Source organism: Bombina bombina, chromosome 7 (assembly GCF_027579735.1).
Source record: "Bombina bombina isolate aBomBom1 chromosome 7, aBomBom1.pri, whole genome shotgun sequence".
Lineage (NCBI taxonomy): Eukaryota > Metazoa > Chordata > Amphibia > Anura > Bombinatoridae > Bombina > Bombina bombina.
This window is the reverse complement of record NC_069505.1, coordinates 429667497-429688987: the sequence shown is the minus strand read 5'-3', so window position 1 is coordinate 429688987 and position 21491 is coordinate 429667497. Positions and strand designations below refer to the sequence as shown.

Sequence of the window (21491 nt, the reverse complement as noted above, 5' to 3'; positions counted from 1 at the left end):
ATATTTGTTTGTCATCATTATAAATTCCTGAGTTTATGTTCTCACTTTATGTAAATTTTGATATTTAACAGTACATAAGAACCTGACATTAACTTTGAGCCTCATGTACCTGGTCCAGCTTAAACAACAGCCAGAAAAGGTTATGGGTGGCACTGATTTTAAACTTCTTAACCAAGGTAAGTAAGGAGTTTTTGATTACAATGACGTGATGTATGGAAATTGCTTTGACTATTATTTTTATTTTGTGTACAGCAGGAACACAACGATCAGGCTAATATCTAAATGAGAGCTTGACAAATGTCTTTAAAATCTTGGAGTCTGCCCAAACATTTACTTTAATTTTCTCTGGTGTTGGTTTGTGTGTTTGTGTTTCTGTGTGTGTTTTTTTTCCTGTGTGCGTGTGTATGTATTTGTATGTGTGCATGTGTTTGTGTTTCTGCGTGTGTATGAGTTTATGTGTTTGTGTTTCTGTGTGTATGTGTTTGTGTGTGTAAATGTGTTTGTGTTTCTGTGTGTGTGTTTGTGTTTCTGTGTGTGTGTTTCTGTGTGTGTGTGTGTAAATGTGTTTGTGTTTCTTTGTGTGCGCATGTGCTTGTGTTTCTGTGTGTGTGTGTATGAGTTTATGTATGTGTGTTTTGTGTGTATGTATTTGTGTGGGTTTGTCAAGCTCTATATTTAGTATAATGACAAAGAGAATTGTGTAAACAGTATCTTGCAGTTTTATGTAATTGACAACATATAGTAGTGAGCTTAAAAGGACACTAAAGTAAAAAATTGAGCTTTCATGATTCAGATAGAGCATGCAAATTTAAGAGACTTTCCAATTTTGTTTTTATTATCAAATTTGGCACATTCTTTTTATATACACACTTTTTGAGGCACCAGCTACTACTGAGCATGTGCACGAGTTCATAAGGTATATACATATACTAGTCTGTGATTGGCTGATGGCTGTCATGATAAATGGGCTGAGAAATGGGGAGGGGGAAATACATTTGTCAGGAAAAAAATCTTCTGCTTATTTGAAATTCCAAGTAAGTGTTCTTGCATTGTTTTTTTATCATGCATGCGTAAATTATGGAATTCTACTGTATTTAGTGATCCTTTAATACTAAGAGCTAGATTACAAGTGAGGTGCTATCTTAACATGCACTGTAAAGGGGCAAATACACCCCTTTACACAGGTGCACGTTAGATAACCAGCCATTCCAAGTAGCTGGTTAATGCGACCGCAAGCTCACGATTTCACTTTGCACTAAGCGCAAGAGGTCAGACCTCTGGTTAAAAATAAAAAGGTGCCCCAATTGCCCCCAAAATAAAGACGTACAGTAACATTATATAAATATATAAGCATTTTAACTTTTTAACAAAATAACTGCACAAAGCAGTTAGAAGGGGTAAAGTAAGGGGATTTGGGGTGTCCGGAAACAAATGGCACCTAAAATGCCTTTACATAGCAGTCAATGGGGGACTGTGTTTTCTACATAAATATACAGTATATGTACATGCTTATATACATATTTCTCTTGTAAGGTGTATCCAGTCCACAGATTCATCCTTTACTTGTGGGATATTCTCCTTCCCAACAGGAAGTGGCAAAGAGAGCACACAGCAGAGCTGTCCATATAGCTCCCCCTCTAGCTCCACCCCCCAGTCATTCTCTTTGCCGGCTCTAAGCAATCGGAAGGGTAAAGTGAATGGGGTGTTAGAATTGTAGTTTTTATTTTCTACAAGCAAAAGTTTGTTATTTTAAATGGTACCGGTGTGTACTATTTACTCTCTAGCAGAAAAGAGATGAAGATTTCTGCAGGGAGGAAGATGATTTTAGCATGTTGTAACTAAAATCCACTGCTGTTCCCACAAAGGACTGAGGAGTACAAGAAAACTCAGGTGGGGGGAACGGTTTGCAGGTTAGGCTGCAATAAGTTATGTTCAGTCATTTATTTCTAGACAAGACTGTGATAATGCTAGAAAAGACTGATAAGATCCCCATGAGGGAAGGGTAAGCTGTATTCAGAGACTAAGTATGGAATTGCTAGCTTACATAACTGGGCTAATTTATGCTGGTTGACACTACTTAATGGCAAACGATTTTCTCTTGTTAAGTGTAGTCAGTCCACGGGTCATCCATTACTTATGGGATTATATCTCTTCCCCAACAGGAAGTGCAAGAGGATCACCCAAGCAGAGCTGCTATATAGCTCCTCCCCTCATACGTCATATCCAGTCATTCTCTTGCATCTAACTAAAGACAGGTCGTGTGAGAGGACTGTGGTGTTTTAAACTTAGTTTTTTTATTTCTTCAATCAAAAGTTTGTTATTTTAAACGGCACCGGAGTGTGTTGTTTGTTCTCAGGCAGCATTAGAAGAAGAATCTGCCTGCGTTTTCTATGATCTTAGCGGACGTAACTAAGATCCACTGGCTGTTCTCTTACATTCTGAGGAGTGAGGTAACTTCAGAACAGGGGAATAGCACGCAGGGCCCCCCTGCATGGAGGTATGTGCAGTAATTTATTTTCTAAGGAATGGAATTGACTGAGAAAATACTGCTATTACCGATATAATGTAAGTGCAGCCTTAAATGCAGTAGTAGCGACTGGTATCAGGCTGATGAGTATGTATGTATACACTGTAGTATTTTTCTGGGGAATGGAATTTCACTCAGAAAATACGGTTAATACTGAAGTAATCCGAGCCTTCATTACAGTAAAAGCGACTGGTAGCAGGCATTTTAATAACACTTCATAACTTTAAAATTCATTTGCAAAACGTTTACTGGCATGTTAATCGTTTTTGTGAGGTACTTGGTGATAAAACTTATTGGGCATGATTTTTTTCCACATGGCTGTCGTTTTTTCTGCATAAAAACAGTTTACTGAGCTTCTCCACTGTTGTAATATGAGTGGGAGGGGCCTATTTTAGCGCTTTTTTGCGCAGTTAAAATTCAGTCATAGTCTTCCCTTTCATCCTCCATGATCCAGGACGTCTCTACAGAGCTCAGGGGTCTTCAAAGCTAGTTTGAGGGAGGTAATCAGTCACAGCAGACCTGTGACAGTGTGTTTGACTGTGATAAAAACGTTAATTAATACATTTGTTATCCGTTTTTGATTATCAAGGGGTTAATCATCCTTTGCTGGTGGGTGCAATCCTCTGCTAACTTTATACATTTATTGTACAAGTTTGGTTGCTATAACTAATGTAGTTCACTGTTATTCAACTGTGGCAGTTTTTTTGTGCTTCTTAAAGGCGCAGTAGCGTTTTTATATTGCTTGTAAATTTATTGAAAGTATTTTCCAAGCTTGCTAATATCATTGCTAGTCTGTTTAAACATGTCTGACACAGATGAATCTGTCTGTTCACTATGTTCAAAGGCCAATGTGGAGCCCAATAGAAATTTATGCACTCAATGTATTGATGTTACTTTAAATCAAACTTTGCATGTAAAGAAATTATCACCAGACAACGAGGGGGAAGTTATGCCGTCTAACTCTCCTCACGTGTCAGTACCTTCGCCTCCCGCTCAGGAGGTGCGTGATATTGTGGCGCCATGTACATCAGGGCGACCCATCCAAATCACTTTGCAAGACATGGCTACTGTTATGACAGAAGTACTATCTAAATTACCAGAATTAAGAGGTAAGCGCGATCACTCTGGAGTAAGAACAGAGCGCGCTGATAATGATAGAGCCATGTCTGACACTGCGTCACAATTTGCAGAACATGAGGACGGAGAGCTTCATTCTGTGGGTGACGGATCTGATCCAGGCAGACTGGATTCAGAGATTTCTACTTTTAAATTTAAGATTGAGAACCTCCGCGTATTGCTAGGGGAGGTATTAGAGGCTCTAAATGATTGTAACACGGTTGCAATTCCAGAGAAAGTATGTAGGCTGGATAAATACTTTGCGGTACCGGTGTGTACTGACGTTTTTCCTATACCTAAAAGGCTTACAGAAATTGTTAACAAGGAGTGGGATAGACCCGGTGTGGCCTTTTCACCCCCTCCTATATTTAGGAAAATGTTTCCAATAGACGCCACCACACGGGACTTATGGCAGACGGTCCCTAAGGTGGAGGGAGCAGTTTCTACTTTGGCTAAGCGCACCACTATCCCGGTAGAGGATAGCTGTGCTTTTTCAGATCCAATGGATAAAAAGTTAGAGGGTTACCTTAAGAAAATGTTTGTTCAACAAGGTTTTATCTTACAACCCCTTGCATGCATTGCGCCTGTCACGGCTGCGGCGGCATTCTGGTTTGACTCTCTAGAAGAGACCATTCGCACAGCTTCATTGGATGAAATTATGAACAAGCTTAAAGCCCTTAAGCTAGCTAACTCATTTGTTTCTGATGCCGTCGTACATTTAACCAAACTTGCGGCTAAGAACTCCGGATTCGCCATCCAGGCGCGCAGAGCGCTGTGCCTTAAATCCTGGTCAGCTGATGTGACCTCTAAATCTAAATTGCTTAATATTCCTTTCAAGGGGCAGACCTTATTTGGGCCCGGCTTGAAAGAAATTATCGCTGACATTACCGGAGGTAAGGGCCATGCCCTGCCTCAAGATAGAGCCAAATCAAAGGCTAAGCAGTCTAATTTTCGTGCCTTTCGTAACTTCAAGGCAGGAGCAGCATCAACTTCCTCCACTTCAAAACAGGAAGGAGCTGTTGCTCGTTACAGACAGGGCTGGAAAGCTAACCAGCCCTGGAACAAGGGCAAGCAGGCTAGGAAACCTGCTGCTGCCCCTAAGACAGCATGAAGTGAGGGCCCCCTATCCGGAAACGGATCTAGTAGGGGGCAGGCTTTCTCTCTTTACCCAGGCTTGGGCAAGAGATGTCCAGGATCCCTGGGCGTTGGAAATCATTTCTCAGGGATATCTTCTGGACTTCAAAGCTTCTCCTCCACAAGGGAGATTTCATCTTTCAAGGTTATCAACAAACCAAGTAAAGAAAGAGGCGTTTCTATGCTGTGTACAAGACCTCTTGCTAATGGGGGTGATCCACCCAGTTCCGCGGACGGAACACGGGCAAGGATTTTATTCAAATCTATTTGTGGTTCCCAAGAAAGAGGGAACCTTCAGACCAATCTTGGATTTAAAAATCCTAAACAAATTCCTAAGAGTTCCATCATTCAAGATGGAAACTATTCGAACCATCCTTCCCATGATCCAAGAGGGTCAATACATGACCACAGTGGACTTAAAGGATGCTTACCTTCACATACCGATTCACAAGGATCATTACCGGTATCTAAGATTTGCCTTCCTAGACAGGCATTACCAGTTTGTAGCTCTTCCTTTCGGGTTAGCTACGGCCCCAAGAATCTTTACAAAGGTTCTGGGCTCACTTCTGGCGGTACTAAGGCCGCAAGGCATAGCGGTAGCTCCGTACCTAGACGACATTCTGATACAAGCGTCAAGTTTTCAGACTGCCAAGACTCATACAGAGATAGTTCTGGCATTTCTGAGGTCGCATGGGTGGAAGGTGAACGTGGAAAAGAGTTCTCTATTGCCACTTACAAGGGTTCCCTTCCTAGGGACTCTTATAGATTCGGTAGAGATGAAAATTTACCTGACAGAGGCCAGGTTATCAAAACTTCTAAATGCTTGCCGTGCCCTTCATTCCATTCAACACCCGTCAGTGGCTCAGTGCATGGAGGTAATCGGCTTAATGGTAGCGGCAATGGACGTAGTACCATTTGCGCGCCTGCATCTCAGACCGCTGCAATTGTGCATGCTAAGTCAGTGGAATGGGGATTACTCAGATTTGTCCCCTCTGCTAAATCTGGATCAAGAGACCAGGGATTCTCTTCTATGGTGGCTTTCTCGGCCACATCTGTCCAAGGGGATGTCCTTCCGCAGGCCAGATTGGACGATTGTAACAACAGACGCCAGCCTTCTAGGTTGGGGCGCAGTCTGGAATTCCCTGAAGGCTCAGGGATCATGGACTCAGGAGGAGAAACTCCTTCCAATAAACATTCTAGAATTGAGAGCAATTTTCAATGCTCTTCTGGCTTGGCCTCAGTTAGCAACTCTGAGGTTCATCAGATTTCAGTCGGACAACATCACGACTGTAGCTTACATCAACCATCAAGGAGGAACCAGGAGTTCCCTAGCGATGATGGAAGTCTCAAAGATAATTCGCTGGGCAGAGTCTCACTCTTGCCACCTGTCAGCGATCCACATCCCAGGCGTGGAGAACTGGGAGGCGGATTTTCTAAGTCGCCAGACTTTTCATCCGGGGGAGTGGGAACTTCATCCGGAGGTCTTTACCCAACTGATTCATCGTTGGGGCAAACCAGATCTGGATCTCATGGCGTCTCGCCAGAACGCCAAGGTTCCCTGTTACGGATCCAGGTCCAGGGACCCAGAAGCGGTGCTGATAGATGCTCTGACAGCACATTGGGTCTTCAACGTGGCTTATGTGTTTCCACCTTTCCCGATGCTTCCTCGAGTGATTGCCAGGATCAAGCAGGAGAGAGCATCGGTGATTCTAATAGCGCCTGCGTGGCCACGCAGGACCTGGTATGCAGATCTAGTGGACATGTCGTCTTGTCCACCATGGTCCCTACCTCTGAGACAGGACCTTTTGATTCAGGGTCCTTTCAACCATCCAAATCTAGTTTCTCTGAGGCTGACTGCATGGAGATTGAACGCTTGATTCTATCAAAGCGTGGATTCTCGGAGTCAGTTATTGATACCTTAATACAGGCTAGAAAGCCTGTTACCAGAAAAATTTACCATAAAATATGGCGTAAATATTTATATTGGTGTGAATCCAAGAGTTACTCATGGAGTAAGGTTAGGATTCCTAGGATATTGTCTTTTCTACAAGAGGGTTTAGAAAAGGGTTTATCTGCTAGTTTGTTAAAGGGACAGATTTCAGCTCTGTCTATTCTTCTGCACAAACGTCTGGCAGAAGTTCCAGACGTTCAGGCTTTTTGTCAAGCTTTAGCAAGGATTAAGCCTGTGTTTAAGACTGTTGCTCCGCCGTGGAGCTTAAACTTAGTTCTTAACGTTCTGCAAGGCGTTCCGTTTGAACCCCTTCATTCCATTGATATCAAACTGTTATCTTGGAAAGTTCTGTTTTTAATGGCTATTTCCTCGGCTCGAAGAGTCTCTGAGTTATCGGCTTTACATTGTGACTCCCCTTACCTGATCTTTCATTCAGACAAGGTAGTTCTGCGTACTAAACCTGGGTTCTTACCTAAGGTAGTTACTAACAGGAATATCAATCAAGAGATTGTTGTTCCATCATTGTGTCCTAACCCTTCTTCAAAGAAGGAACGACTTTTGCACAATCTGGACGTTGTCCGTGCCCTGAAGTTTTATTTGCAGGCAACTAAAGATTTTCGTCAAACTTCTTCCCTGTTTGTCGTTTACTCTGGACAGAGGAGAGGTCAGAAACCTTCGGCTACCTCTCTCTCTTTTTGGCTTCGTAGCATAATACGTTTAGCCTATGAGACTGCTGGACAGCAGCCTCCTGAAAGGATTACAGCTCACTCTACTAGAGCTGTGGCTTCCACCTGGGCCTTTAAGAATGAGGCCTCTGTTGAACAGATTTGCAAGGCTGCAACTTGGTCTTCACTTCACACTTTTTCAAAATTTTACAAATTTGATACTTTTGCTTCTTCGGAGGCTGTTTTTGGGAGAAAGGTTCTACAGGCAGTGGTTCCTTCCGTGTAAAGATCCTGCCTTGTCCCTCCCGTCATCCGTGTACTTTTAGCTTTGGTATTGGTATCCCATAAGTAATGGATGACCCGTGGACTGACTACACTTAACAAGAGAAAATATAATTTATGCTTACCTGATAAATTCATTTCTCTTGTAGTGTAGTCAGTCCACGGCCCGCCCTGTTTTTTACGGCAGGTCTAAATTTTAATTAAACTCCAGTCACCACTGCACCCTATAGTTTCTCCTTTCTCGTATGGTTTTGGTCGAATGACTGGATATGACGTATGAGGGGAGGAGCTATATAGCAGCTCTGCTTGGGTGATCCTCTTGCACTTCCTGTTGGGGAAGAGATATAATCCCATAAGTAATGGATGACCCGTGGACTGACTACACTACAAGAGAAATGAATTTATCAGGTAAGCATAAATTATATTTTTATTGAAAAATATCATTTTTTAAGGCACTTTGAAGGTTCCTTTGGGTTTCTTTCAGGGGTTGTTACCCACATGGCTATTATTAAAACACTTAGGAGTGTTTCTTTAGGCCTCACAGCACCAGAGTAAGGCGGGAGGGGCCTAATTTTGCGCCTCAGATGCGCAGTTATAGTGACTAGAACTTCAGGCTGTTTCACATGGAGGGTCCTGCTACAGTTTGAGGGCCTATAAGACGCTTTTTCCCCACAAATCTGGCTCCTAAGGGCAGGTAGGGCCACAGCAGAGCTGTGGCAAGGTGCTGAAGTTGTTTTAACCGGTCTGTTGGCTTACTATCGATCCGGTTTGGGCATTAAGGGGTTAATCGTTTTCATTGCTAGTGGTGCAATCTTACTAATGCTTTAGGTACATACTGTAAAAATTTAGAAAAGTTTGCTGCATTTTTCACTGTTTTGGAAAATTGTGTGCCTTTTTTATCTCTTAAAGGCACAGTAAAGTTTTTTGCAAAGTGTGTTTTTACTTGATTAAAGTGATTTCTAAGCCTGTTTGTCTTACTACTAGTCTGTTAAACATGTCTGACACCAAGGAAAATCCTTGTCCAATGTGTTTAGAAGCCATGGTGGAACCCCCTCTCAGAATGTGTCCCACTTGTACTGATATGTCTATACACTTTAAAGAACATATTGTTGCACTTAAAAATGTGGCCCAAGATGATTCTCAGACAGAAGGTAATGAGGTTAGCCCGTTAACCTCTCCCCAAGTGTCACAACCAGTTACGCCCGCTCAAGCGACGCCTAGCACTTCTAGTGCGTCTAACTCTTTTACCTTACAAGACTTGGCGGCAGTTATGGATAATGCCCTCTCAGTGTTTTTATCTAAACTGCCTGTGTTACCTGCAAAGCGTGATAGCTCTGTTTTAAGAACAGATTCTGAGCATTCTGACGCTTTAGTAGCCGTATCCGATATACACTCACAACGCTCTGAAATGGGGGCGAGGGATGTGCTGTCTGAGGGAGAAATTTCCGATTCGGGAAAGGTTGCTCCTCAGACAGACTCAGATACGTTGGCTTTTAAATTTAAACTAGAACACCGCTTATTGCTCAGGGAGGTATTAGTTACTCTGGATGACTGCGACCCTATGGTGGTTCCAGAGAAATTGTGTAAAATGGACAAGTACCTAGAAGTTCCTGTCTACACTGATGTGTTCCCGGTCCCTAAGAGGATTGCGGATATCGTTACTAGGGAGTGGGATAAACCAGGTATTCCCTTCGTTCCCCCTCCTGTTTTTAAGAAAATGTTCCCCATATCTAACCCCATGCGGGACTCGTGGCAGATGGTCCCTAAGGTGGAGGGGGCTGTTTCTTCACTTGCTAAACGCACAACTATACCAATCGAAGACAGTTGTGCTTTTAAAGACCCTATGGATAAAAAATTAGAGGGTTTACTTAAGAAAATTTTTGTTCAACAAGGTTTTCTTCTCCAACCTATTGCGTGCATTGTTCCTGTAACCACTGCAGCTGCTTTCTGGTTCGAGGTGCTGGAAGATGCGCTCCAGACGGAGACCTCATATGAGGACATTATGGACAGAATTTAGGCTCTTAAGCTAGCTAATTCTTTTATCACAGATGCCGCTTTCCAACTAGCTAAGTTAGCGGCAAAAAATTCAGGTTTCGCCATTTTAGCGCGCAGGGCGTTATGGCTAAAGTCCTGGTCGGCCGATGTGTCGTCAAAATCCAAACTATTGAACATCCCTTTCAAAGGAAAGACCCTCTTCGGGCCTGAATTGAAAGAGATTATTTCAGAAATCACTGGGGGAAAAGGCCATGCTCTCCCCAGGACAAGTCCTTCAAGACGAAGAACAAACAAAATAATTTTCGTTCCTTTCGGAATTTCAGGAGCGGTCTCGCTTCATCCTCCCCTGCTGCAAAGGAAGAGGGTAACGCTTCACAACCCAGGGCAGCCTGGAAACCTTACCAGGGCTGAAACAAGGGTAAACAGGCCAAGAAGCTTGCAGCTGCCTCCAAGACAGCATGATGGGGTAGCCCCAGATCCGGGACCGGATCTAGTAGGGGGCAGACTCTCTCTCCTCGCTCAGGCCTGGGCAAGAGATGTTCACGATCCCTGGGCCTTAGAGATTGTATCCCAGGGTTATCTTCTAGAATTCAAGGACTCCCCTCCAAGGGGAAGGTTCCACATTTCTCGTCTGTCTTGAGACCAGACAAATAAAGAGGCGTTCTTACGCTGTGTAGAAGACCTACATACAATGGGAGTGATCCACCCAGTTCCAATGGCGGAACAAGGGCTGGGTTTTTACTCAAACCTGTTTGTGGTTCCAAAGAAAGAAGGAACTTTCAGACCAATCCTGGATCTCAAAATTCTAAACAAATTCCTCAGAGTTCCATCATTCAAGATGGAGACCATTCGGACAATCTTACCAATGATCCAGGAGGGTCAATATATGACTACCGTGGATCTAAAGGATGCGTATCTGCACATTCCTATCCACAAAGATCATCACCAGTTTCTCAGGTTCGCCTTTCTGGACAAGCATTATCAGTTTGTGGCTCTTCCTTTCGGGTTGGCCACTGCTCCCAGAATTTTCACAAAGGTGCTAGGGTCCCTCCTGGCGGTTCTAAGACCGCGGGGCATAGCAGTGGCGCCTTATCTAGATGACATCTTAATTCAGGCATCGACTTTCCAAAGAGCCAAGTCTCACACGGAAATTGTAGTGGCCTTTCTGAGGTCTCACGGGTGGAAGGTGAACATCAAAAAGAGTTCTCTCTCCCCCCCTCACAAGAGTTTCCTTCCCAGGAACACTAATAGACTCGGTAGAAATGAAAATATTTCTGACGGAGGTCAGAAAGTTAAAACTCTTAACTACTTGCCGAGCTCTTCATTCCATTCCTCGCCATCTGTAGCTCAGTGCATGGAGACAATCGGACAAATGGTAGCGGCAATGGACATAGTCCCTTTTGCACGGATACACCTCAGACCACTGCAACTATGCATGCTCAAACAGTGGAATGGGGATTATGCAGATTTGTCTCCTCAAATACAGTTGGACCAGGGGACCAGAGATTCTCTTCTCTGGTGGTTGTCTCTGGATCACCTGTCTCAGGGAATGTGTTTCCGCAGACCAGAGTGGATCATCGTAACGACCGATGCCAGTCTGTTGGGCTGGGGTGCAGTCTGGGACTCCCTGAAAGCTCAGGGCTTATGGTCTCGGGAAGAAGCTCTTCTCCCGATAAACATTCTGGAACTGAGGGCGATATTCAACGCGCTTCAGGCATGGCCTCAGCTAGCTGCGGCCAAATTCATCAGATTTCAGTCGGACAACATCACCACTGTAGCTTATGTCAATCATCAAGGGGGAACAAGGAGTTCCTTAGCAATGATGGAAGTAACCAAAATAATCAGGTGGGCGGAGGATCACTCTTGCCACCTCTCAGCAATTCACATCCCAGGAGTAGACAACTGGGAGGTGGATTTTCTAAGTTGTCAGACTTTTCACCCGGGGGAGTGGGAACTCCACCCAGAGGTATTTGCCCAGCTGACTCAGCTATGGGGCACTCCAGAATTGGATCTGATGGCGTCCCGTCAGAACACCAAGCTTCCTCTTTACGGGTCCAGGTCCCGGGATCCCCAGGCGGTGCTGATAGATGCTCTAGCAGCGCCTTGGTCCTTCAATCTGGCCTATGTTTTTCCACCGTTTCCTCTCCTCCCTCGTCTGGTTGCCAGAATCAAGCAGGAGAGGGCTTCAGTGATTCTAATAGCGCCTGCGTGGCCACGCAGGACTTGGTATGCAGACGTAGTGGACATGTCATCTGTACCACCGTGGACACTGCCAATGAGGCAGGACCTTCTAATACAGGGTCCTTTCAAACATCCAAATCTAATTTCTCTGCGTCTGACTGGAGGTTGAACGCCTAATTCTATCAAAGCGTGGTTTCTCTGAGTCGGTTATTGATACCCTGATTCAGGCTAGAAAGCCTGTCACCAGGAAAATCTACCATAAGATTTGGCGAAAATATCTTTTTTGGTGCGAATCCAAGGGTTACTCATGGAGTAAGGTTAGGATTCCCAGGATTTTGTCCTTTCTCCAAGAAGGATTGGAGAAAGGATTATCAGCTAGTTCCTTAAAGGGACAGATATCTGCTTTGTCTATTCTTTTACACAAACGTCTGGCAGAGGTACCAGACGTTCAAGCGTTTAGTCAGGCTTTAGTCAGAATCAAGCCTGTTTATAGACCTGTGGCTCCGTCATGGAGTCTGAATTTAGTTATTTCCGTACTGCAAGGGGTTCCGTTTGAACCTTTACATTCCATAGATATTAAACTGTTATCTTGGAAAGTTTTGTTTTTGGTAGCTATCTCTTCTGCTCGAAGAGTTTCGGAGTTATCTGCTTTACAGTGTGATTCACCTTACCTGGTGTTCCATGCAGATAAGGTAGTTTTGCGTACCAAACCCGGTTTTCTTCCTAAGGTTGTGTCTAATAAGAATATTAACCAGGAAATTGTTGTTCCTTCTCTGTGTCCTAATCCTTCGTCGAAGAAGGAACGTCTGTTACACAATCTTGATGTGGTTCGTGCTTTAAAGTTCTATTTACAAGCAACTAAGGATTTCAGACAAACAACTTCTTTGTTTGTTATCTATTCTGGTAAGAGGAGAGGTCAGAAGGCGACCGCTACCTCTCTTTCCTTTTGGCTGAAAAGCATCATCCGTTTGGCCTACGAGACTGCTGGCCAGCAGCCTCCTGAAACAATTACTGCTCATTCTACCAGAGCAGTGGCTTCCACATGGGCTTTTAAAAATGAGGCTTCTGTTGAACAGATTTGTAAGGCAGCGACTTGGTCTTCGCTGCATACTTTTTCCAAATTTTACAAATTCGATACTTTTGCTTCTTCGGAGGCTATTTTTGGGAGAAAGGTTTTACAAGCAGTGGTGCCTTCCGTTTAAGGTACCTGTCTTGTTCCCTCCCTTCATCAGTGTCCTAAAGCTTTGGTATTGGTATCCCACAAGTAAAGGATGAATCCGTGGACTGGATACACCTTACAAGTGAAAACAGAATTTATGCTTACCTGATAAATTACTTTCTCTTGTGGTGTATCCAGTTCACGGCCCGCCCTGTCATTTTAAGACAGGTGGTTTTTATTTTTAAACTACTGTCACCACTGCACCCTATGGTTTCTCCTTTTTCTTCCTAACCTTCGGTCGAATGACTGTGGGGTGGAGCTAGAGGGGGAGCTATATGGACAGCTCTGCTGTGTGCTCTCTTTGCCACTTCCTGTTGGGAAGGAGAATATCCCACAAGTAAAGGATGAATCCGTGGACTGGATACACCACAAGAGAAAGTAATTTATCAGGTAAGCATAAATTCTGTTATTTCTTTCCTATGACATGGAGAGTCCACAACGTAATTCCAATTACTAGTGGGATATTCAACTCCTGGCCAGCAGGAGGAGGCAAAGAGCACCCCAGCAAAGCTGTTAAGTGTAACTTCCCTTACCCATAACCCCCAGTCATTGTCTTTGTCAATAGAGGATGTGCGAAGTTGGTGTCTGAAAATATTTAATCCTTTTATGGGTATTTTTCCCTGCAAGCAAGGATTGGGGTCTAGCTGTGTCCATGTCAATTTCTTGAGTAAGAGTAGTGGTGGCTTTTAGCAGTTAGAAGGTAGCGAGGTAGTCTTTGCTTTACTTCTATAGAGAAATACTAAGTATGAGCGCCCAGTCTAGTACCCTTTAGCTCCCTCACAGGTAATCTTCCCTATGATTAACCAGATATATACATATAAAAACAACTAAAATAGTTCAGGAGCGCTAAGAAGCTGTAAGGGTGTTATGGAGACTAATATATTATCTTGCACATGTGACCAAAAATAAAATTTATTAATACAATTAATACAACTACAATGCGGGACGTCTCCCTTTGAAGTAAAATTTAACAAAGATATAGCGAATAAAAAAGTTCAAGTATAAAATAATAAAACAATCTGAAGCAGGTTCAGCTAGATATAATCTGCCTTGTAATATTTCCACCTTATACTATAAGAGTTAATCATAAACAAAGTTTGCTAGAATCTTTCCAGTGTATAACCAATCATAGGAGAGGTCTGTCTCTTGATGTTAATTAAACACAGTTCGATACAATGTTTCTTTTTCATTGAAGCAGATTTGACATCATAAATAAATGCAGTCTTTCTCCTGTTAAGTGTGGTCAGTCCACGGGTCATCATTACTTCTGGGATATTAACTCCTCCCCAACAGGAAGTGCAAGAGGATTCACCCAGCAGAGCTGCTATATAGCTCCTCCCCTCTACGTCACCTCCAGTCATTCTCTTGCACCCAACGAATAGATAGGATGTGTGAGAGGACCGTGGTGATTATACTTAGTTTCATACCTTCAATCAAAAGTTTGTTATTTTATAATAGCACCGGAGTGTGTTATTCCTTCTCTGGTAGAAATTTGAAGAAGAATCTACCTGAGTTTTTTTTCTATGATTTTAGCCGGCGTAGTTAAGATCATATTGCTGTTTCTCGGCCATCTGAGGAGAGGTAAACTTCAGATCAGGGGACAGCGGGCAGCTTAATCTGCAAGGAGGTATGTAGCAGCTTATTATTTTCTGACAATGGAATTGATGAGAAAATTCTGCCATACCGATATATATTGTAAACTCAGCCTTAAATGCAGTAGCAGCAACTGGTATCAGGCTGTCATGTATGTATATTTTACACTTCAGTATTCTGGGGAATGGCACTTCACTGGAATTATACTGTATGCATGAGACTTTAGCCTAATTTGCAGGGACTAGCAACAGGCTTTTTAATAACACTTAATTTATTTAATGTTAAACGTTTTTTGCTGGCATGTAAAATCGTTTAATTCTCTGAGGTACTGGGTGAAAAAATGTTTTGGGCACTATTTTTTCCACTTGGCAGTCGTTTTATTTAATTTATGACAGTTTACTGATCTCTCTCACTGTTGTGTGTGAGGGGGAGGGGCCGTTTTTGGCGCTTTTGCTACGCATCAAAAAATTCAGTCAGAAGTTTATTGTCTTCCCTGCATGATCTGGTTCATCTCTACAGAACTCAGGGGTCTTCAAAACTTGTTTGAGGGAGGTAATCACTCACAGCAGAGCTGTGAGATTGTAGTTGACTGTGATAAAAAACGTTTATTTCTGTATTTTTTCTCTGCTATCAGGGTTAGTTATTCTTTGCTAATGGGAACAATCCTTTGCTAAAATTGTGTTTTTTACAAAGATTTGATGCTATAACTGTTCAGTTTATCAATTTTCAACTGTTATAACTTTTTTCTGTGCTTCTTATAGGCACAGTACGTTTTCATATTATAGTAAATTACTTGAAAAGTATTTCCAAGTTGCTAGTTTATTTGCTAGTGTGTTAAACATGTCTGATTCAGAGGAAGATATCTGTGCTATATGTGCTAAAGCCAAAGTGGAGCCCAATAGAAATTTATGTACTAACTGCATTGATGCTACTTTAAATAAAAGTAAATCTGTACAAATTGAACATATTTCACCAAACAACGAGGGGAGAGTTATGCCGACTAACTCGCCTCACGTGTCAGTACCTGCATCTCCCGCTCGGGAGGTGCGTGATATTGTAGCGCCGAGTACATCTGGGCGGCCATTACAAATCACATTACAGGATATGGCTACTGTTATGACTGAAGTTTTGGCTAAATTACCAGAACTAAGAGGTAAGCGTGATCACTCTGGGGTGAGAACAGAGTGCGCTGATAATATTAGGGCCATGTCAGACACTGCGTCACAATTTGCAGAACATGAGGACGGAGAGCTTCATTCTGCGGGTGACGGTTCTGATCCAAACAAACTGGATTCAGATATTTCAAATTTTAAATTTAAGCTGGAAAACCTCCGTGTATTACTAGGGGAGGTGTTAGCGGCTCTGAATGATTGTAACACAGTTGCAATACCAGAGAAAATGTGTAGGTTGGATAAATATTTTGCGGTACCGTCGAGTACTGACGTTTTTCCTATACCTAAGAGACTTACTGAAATTGTTACTAAGGAGTGGGATAGACCCGGTGTGCCGTTCTCACCCCCTCCGATATTTAGAAAGATGTTTCCAATAGACGCCACCACACGGGACTTATGGCAAGCGGTCCCTAAGGTGGAGGGAGCAGTTTCTACTTTAGCTAAGCGTACCACTATCCCGGTGGAGGATAGCTGTGCCTTTTCAGATCCAATGGATAAAAAGTTAGAGGGTTACCTTAAGAAAATGTTTGTTCAACAAGGTTTTATATTGCAACCTCTTGCATGCATTGCGCCTGTCACGGCTGCAGCAGCATTTTGGTTTGAGTCTCTGGAAGAGACACTTGAATCAGCTCCATTAGATGAGATTACACACAAGCTTAAAGCCCTTAAGTTAGCTAACTCATTTATTTCGGATGCCGTAGTACATTTAACTAAACTTACGGCTAAGAATTCCGGATTCGCCATTCAGGCGCGCAGAGCACTGTGGCTAAAATCCTGGTCAGCTGACGTTACTTCTAAATCTAAATTGCTTAATATACCTTTCAAAGGGCAGACCTTATTCGGGCCCGGGTTGAAAGAAATTATCGCTGACATTACAGGAGGTAAAGGCCATGCCCTGCCTCAAGACAGAGCCAAACCTAAGGCTAGACAGTCTAATTTTCGTTCCTTTCGAAATTTCAAAGCAGGAGCAGCATCAACTTCCTCTGCACCAAAACAGGAAGGAGCTGTTGCTCGCTACAGACAAGGCTGGAGACCTAACCAGTCCTGGAACAAGGGCAAGCAGGCCAGGAAACCTGCTGCTGCCCCTAAGACAGCATGAATTGAGGGCCCCCGATCCGGGAACGGATCTAGTGGGGGGCAGACTTTCTCTCTTCGCCCAGGCTTGGGCAAGAGATGTCCAGGATCCCTGGGCGTTAGAGATCATATCTCAGGGATACCTTCTGGACTTCAAATCCTCTCCCCCAAGAGGGAGATTTCATCTGTCAAGGTTGTCAACAAACCAAATAAAGAAAGAGGCGTTTCTACGCTGCGTACAAGATCTTTTATTAATGGGAGTGATCCATCCGGTTCCGCGGTCGGAACAAGGACTAGGGTTTTACTCAAATCTGTTTGTGGTTCCCAAAAAAGAGGGAATTTTCAGGCCAATCTTGGATTTAAAGATCCTAAACAAATTCCTAAGAGTTCCATCGTTCAAAATGGAAACTATTCGAACAATTTTACCCATGATCCAAAAGGGTCAGTACATGACCACAGTGGATTTAAAGGATGCTTACCTTCACATACCGATTCACAAAGATCATTACCGGTATCTAAGGTTTGCCTTTCTAGACAAGCATTACCAGTTTGTAGCTCTTCCATTCGGATTGGCTACGGCTCCAAGAATCTTCACAAAGGTTCTGGGTGCTCTTCTGGCGGTACTAAGACCGCGAGGAATTTCGATAGCTCCGTACCTAGACGGCATTCTGATACAAGCTTCAAGCTTTCAAACTGCCAAGTCTCATACAGAGTTAGTACTGGCATTTCTAAGGTCGCATGGATGGAAGGTGAACGAAAAGAAGAGTTCTCTCTTTCCACTCACAAGAGTTCCCTTCTTGGGGACTCTTATAGATTCTGTAGAAATGAAGATTTACCTGACAGAAGACAGGTTAACAAAGCTTCAAAATACATGCCGTGTCCTTCATTCCATTCAACACCCGTCAGTAGCTCAATGCATGGAGGTGATCGGCTTAATGGTAGCGGCAATGGACATAGTTCCCTTTGCACGCCTACATCTCAGACCGCTGCAATTGTGCATGCTAAGTCAGTGGAATGGGGATTACTCAAACGTGTCCCCTACTCTGAATCTGGATCAAGAGACCAGAAATTCTCTTCTATGGTGGCTTTCTCGGCCACATCTGTCCAGGGGGATGCCATTCAGCAGGCCAGACTGGACAATTGTAACAACAGACGCCAGCCTACTAGGTTGGGGCGCTGTCTGGAATTCTCTGAAGGCTCAGGGACAATGGAATCAGGAGGAGAGTCTCCTACCAATAAACATTCTGGAATTGAGAGCAGTTCTCAATGCCCTTCTGGCTTGGCCCCAGTTAACAACTCGGGGGTTCATCAGGTTTCAGTCGGACAACATCACGACTGTAGCTTACATCAACCATCAGGGAGGGACAAGAAGCCCCCTAGCAATGATGGAAGTATCAAAGATAATTCGCTGGGCAGAGTCTCACTCTTGCCACCTGTCAGCAATCCACATCCCGGGAGTGGAGAACTGGGAGGCGGATTTCTTAAGTCGTCAGACTTTTCATCCGGGGGAGTGGGAACTTCATCCGGAGGTCTTTGCCCAAATACTTCGACGTTGGGGCAAACCAGAGATAGATCTCATGGCGTCTCGACAGAACGCCAAGCTTCCTCGTTACGGGTCCAGATCCAGGGATCCGGGAGCGGTTATGATAGATGCTTTGACAGCACCTTGGACCTTCGGGATGGCTTATGTGTTTCCACCTTTCCCGATGCTTCCTCGATTGATTGCCAGAATCAAACAGGAGAGAGCATCAGCGATTCTAATAGCGCCTGCATGGCCACGCAGGACTTGGTATGCAGATCTAGTGGACATGTCATCCTGTCCACCTTGGTCTCTACCTCTGAAACAGGACCTTCTGATCCAGGGTCCCTTCAAACATCAAAATCTAATTTCTCTGAAGCTGACTGCTTGGAAATTGAACGCTTGATTTTATCAAAGCGTGGTTTTTCTGAGTCAGTTATTGATACCTTAATACAGGCTAGGAAGCCTGTTACCAGAAAAATTTACCATAAGATATGGCGCAAATATTTATATTGGTGCGAATCCAAGAGTTACTCATGGAGTAAGGTTAGGATTCCGAGGATATTGTCTTTTCTACAAGAAGGTTTAGAAAAGGGTTTATCCGCTAGTTCCTTAAAGGGACAGATTTCAGCCCTGTCCATTCTTTTACACAAACGTCTGTCGGAAGTTCCGGACGTTCAAGCTTTTTGTCAGGCTTTAGCTAGGATCAAGCCTGTGTTTAAAACTGTTGCTCCACCATGGAGTTTGAACTTAGTTCTTAATGTTTTACAGGGCGTTCCGTTTGAACCCCTTCATTCCATTGATATCAAGCTGTTATCTTGGAAAGTTCTGTTTTTAATGGCGATCTCCTCGGCTCAAAGAGTCTCTGAGTTATCTGCCTTACATTGTGATTCTCCTTATCTGATTTTTCATTCAGACAAGGTAGTTCTGTGTACTAAACCTGGATTCCTACCTAAGGTGGTCACTAACAGGAATATCAATCAAGAGATTGTGGTTCCATCCTTGTGTCCTAATCCTTCTTCGAAGAAGGAACGTCTGCTACACAATCTAGATGTAGTCCGTGCCCTGAAATTTTATCTACAGGCAACTAAGGATTTTTGACAAACGTCTTCCCTGTTTGTCGTTTATTCTGGTCAGAGGAGAGGTCAAAAAGCTTCGGCTACCTCTCTCTCTTTTTGGCTTCGTAGCATAATACGGTTAGCCTATGAGACTGCTGGACAGCAGCCTCCTGAAAGAATTACAGCACATTCTACTAGAGCTGTGGCTTCCACTTGGGCCTTTAAGAATGAGGCTTCTGTTGAACAGATTTGCAAGGCTGCAACTTGGTCTTCTCTTCATACTTTTTCCAAATTTTACAAATTTGACACTTTTGCTTCTTCGGAGGCTGTTTTTGGGAGAAAGGTTCTTCAGGCAGTGGTTCCTTCCGTATAAAGAGCCTGCCTGTCCCTCCCGTCATCCGTGTACTTTAGCTTTGGTATTGGTATCCCAGAAGTAATGATGACCCGTGGACTGACCACACTTAACAGGAGAAAACAAAATTTATGCTTACCTGATAAATTCCTTTCTCCTGTAGTGTGGTCAGTCCACGGCCCGCCCTGTTTTTTATGGCAGGCTAAAATTTTTTGAATTTTACTCCAGTCACCACTACACCCTTTGGCTTCTCCTTTCTCGTTGGTCCTTGGTCGAATGACTGGAGGTGACGTAGAGGGGAGGAGCTATATAGCAGCTCTGCTGGGTGAATCCTCTTGCACTTCCTGTTGGGGAGGAGTTAATATCCCAGAAGTAATGATGACCTGTGGACTGACCACACTACAGGAGAAAGGAATTTATCAGGTAAGCATAAATTTTGTTTTTGTAATAAAGTGTCTTTTTTTTCTCTTTGCACTATGAAAAGATGTCAGTGATTGTAAGAACTCACTATATGTTGTATATGTAAGAAGGGGGGGCTTACCGGGTCTTCTGACACGTTCAGTGTCTAATGTTGGTTTGATATGCCTAACCGGTATAGTGCTAGGCCTCTCCTTCACTTTTGAAATTTGTACAATGCAGGATCCGCCGGGTGTTGCAAATCCTGAGCACGCTCCTGCGTGTATGTGATTCAGATTTCAACACTTGTTCCCGGCTGAGGATGTCTTTGGTTCCTGTGAGTCAAGTGTGTGGTCTAGCGGCGGCTTCTGCACTTATACGATATAAGTTGTTTTCCAAGGCATACAATTGTGGTGCACGCTACAGCGTGTTTGCAGGATCTTGGGCTTAGGAAACAAACGGCCGTTTGTTGACGCTCTATTCCCCTGTACTCGTATGGATCTGAGATTATGCAGGGGACCGTAGAGCCGATATTCAATCCTTGGGGTTTACTTGAAAAACGTCTACGCATTTCGCCAGAAGGCTTTATCAACACGGATATTGTAGAATTTTTCACCGGCATTTTAAATAGCCCTCCTCTCTTTCCTATTGGTAAGTGAGTTCTTCCCTTCAATAGGTTGTTAGTTAAGGTGGATTAGGTGGAAATCATAAGGTGGAATTGCTGAACCTCCTAATACGCATTATAACTATATATATGTGTAGACAAGATATCTTAAATTTGTTTAAGAATATATCGTTTGTATATAGTAACCAAGAGTATTTGAAGGGTGAACTTACACGTCTATAATTTTCAATTTTATATAGCACAGCCTTAAATGAATAAAGCTATTAAAGTGTAACAGGTCAAATGTATTAACAGGACTTATGTATATCTATACACACTTACTAGCCTATATGGCGGTATCTTGAAAAAAGGCGATTAAGGGTGAACTTCAACATCTATAGTATTTTTATATATTTGCAGCTAGATTTGGAGTTTGGCGGCCAAGGGGGTGCGTTAGCTACGCAGGCTTTTTTCTGGCCGCACCATAAAAATAACTCTGGTATCGAGAGTCCAAAAAAATGCTGCATTAGGCTCCAAAAAAGGAGCGTAGAGCATTTTTACCGCAAATGCAACTCTCGATACCAGAGTTGCTTACGGACGCGGCCAGCCTCAAAAACGTGCTCGTGCACGATTCCCCCATAGGAAACAATGGG

The 21491-nt window shown here is 43.4% G+C and overlaps 1 protein-coding gene across 1 annotated transcript in view; it reads left to right on the top strand.

Moving 5' to 3' along the window:
* MEI1 (meiotic double-stranded break formation protein 1) overlaps window positions 1-21491 on the top strand; it is a 1068659-nt gene that overhangs the window by 524172 nt on the left and 522996 nt on the right. Inside the window, 1 exon segment of the mRNA XM_053689435.1 lies at window positions 72-176. Within this exon segment, the coding sequence (XP_053545410.1) occupies window positions 72-176 (105 nt within the window).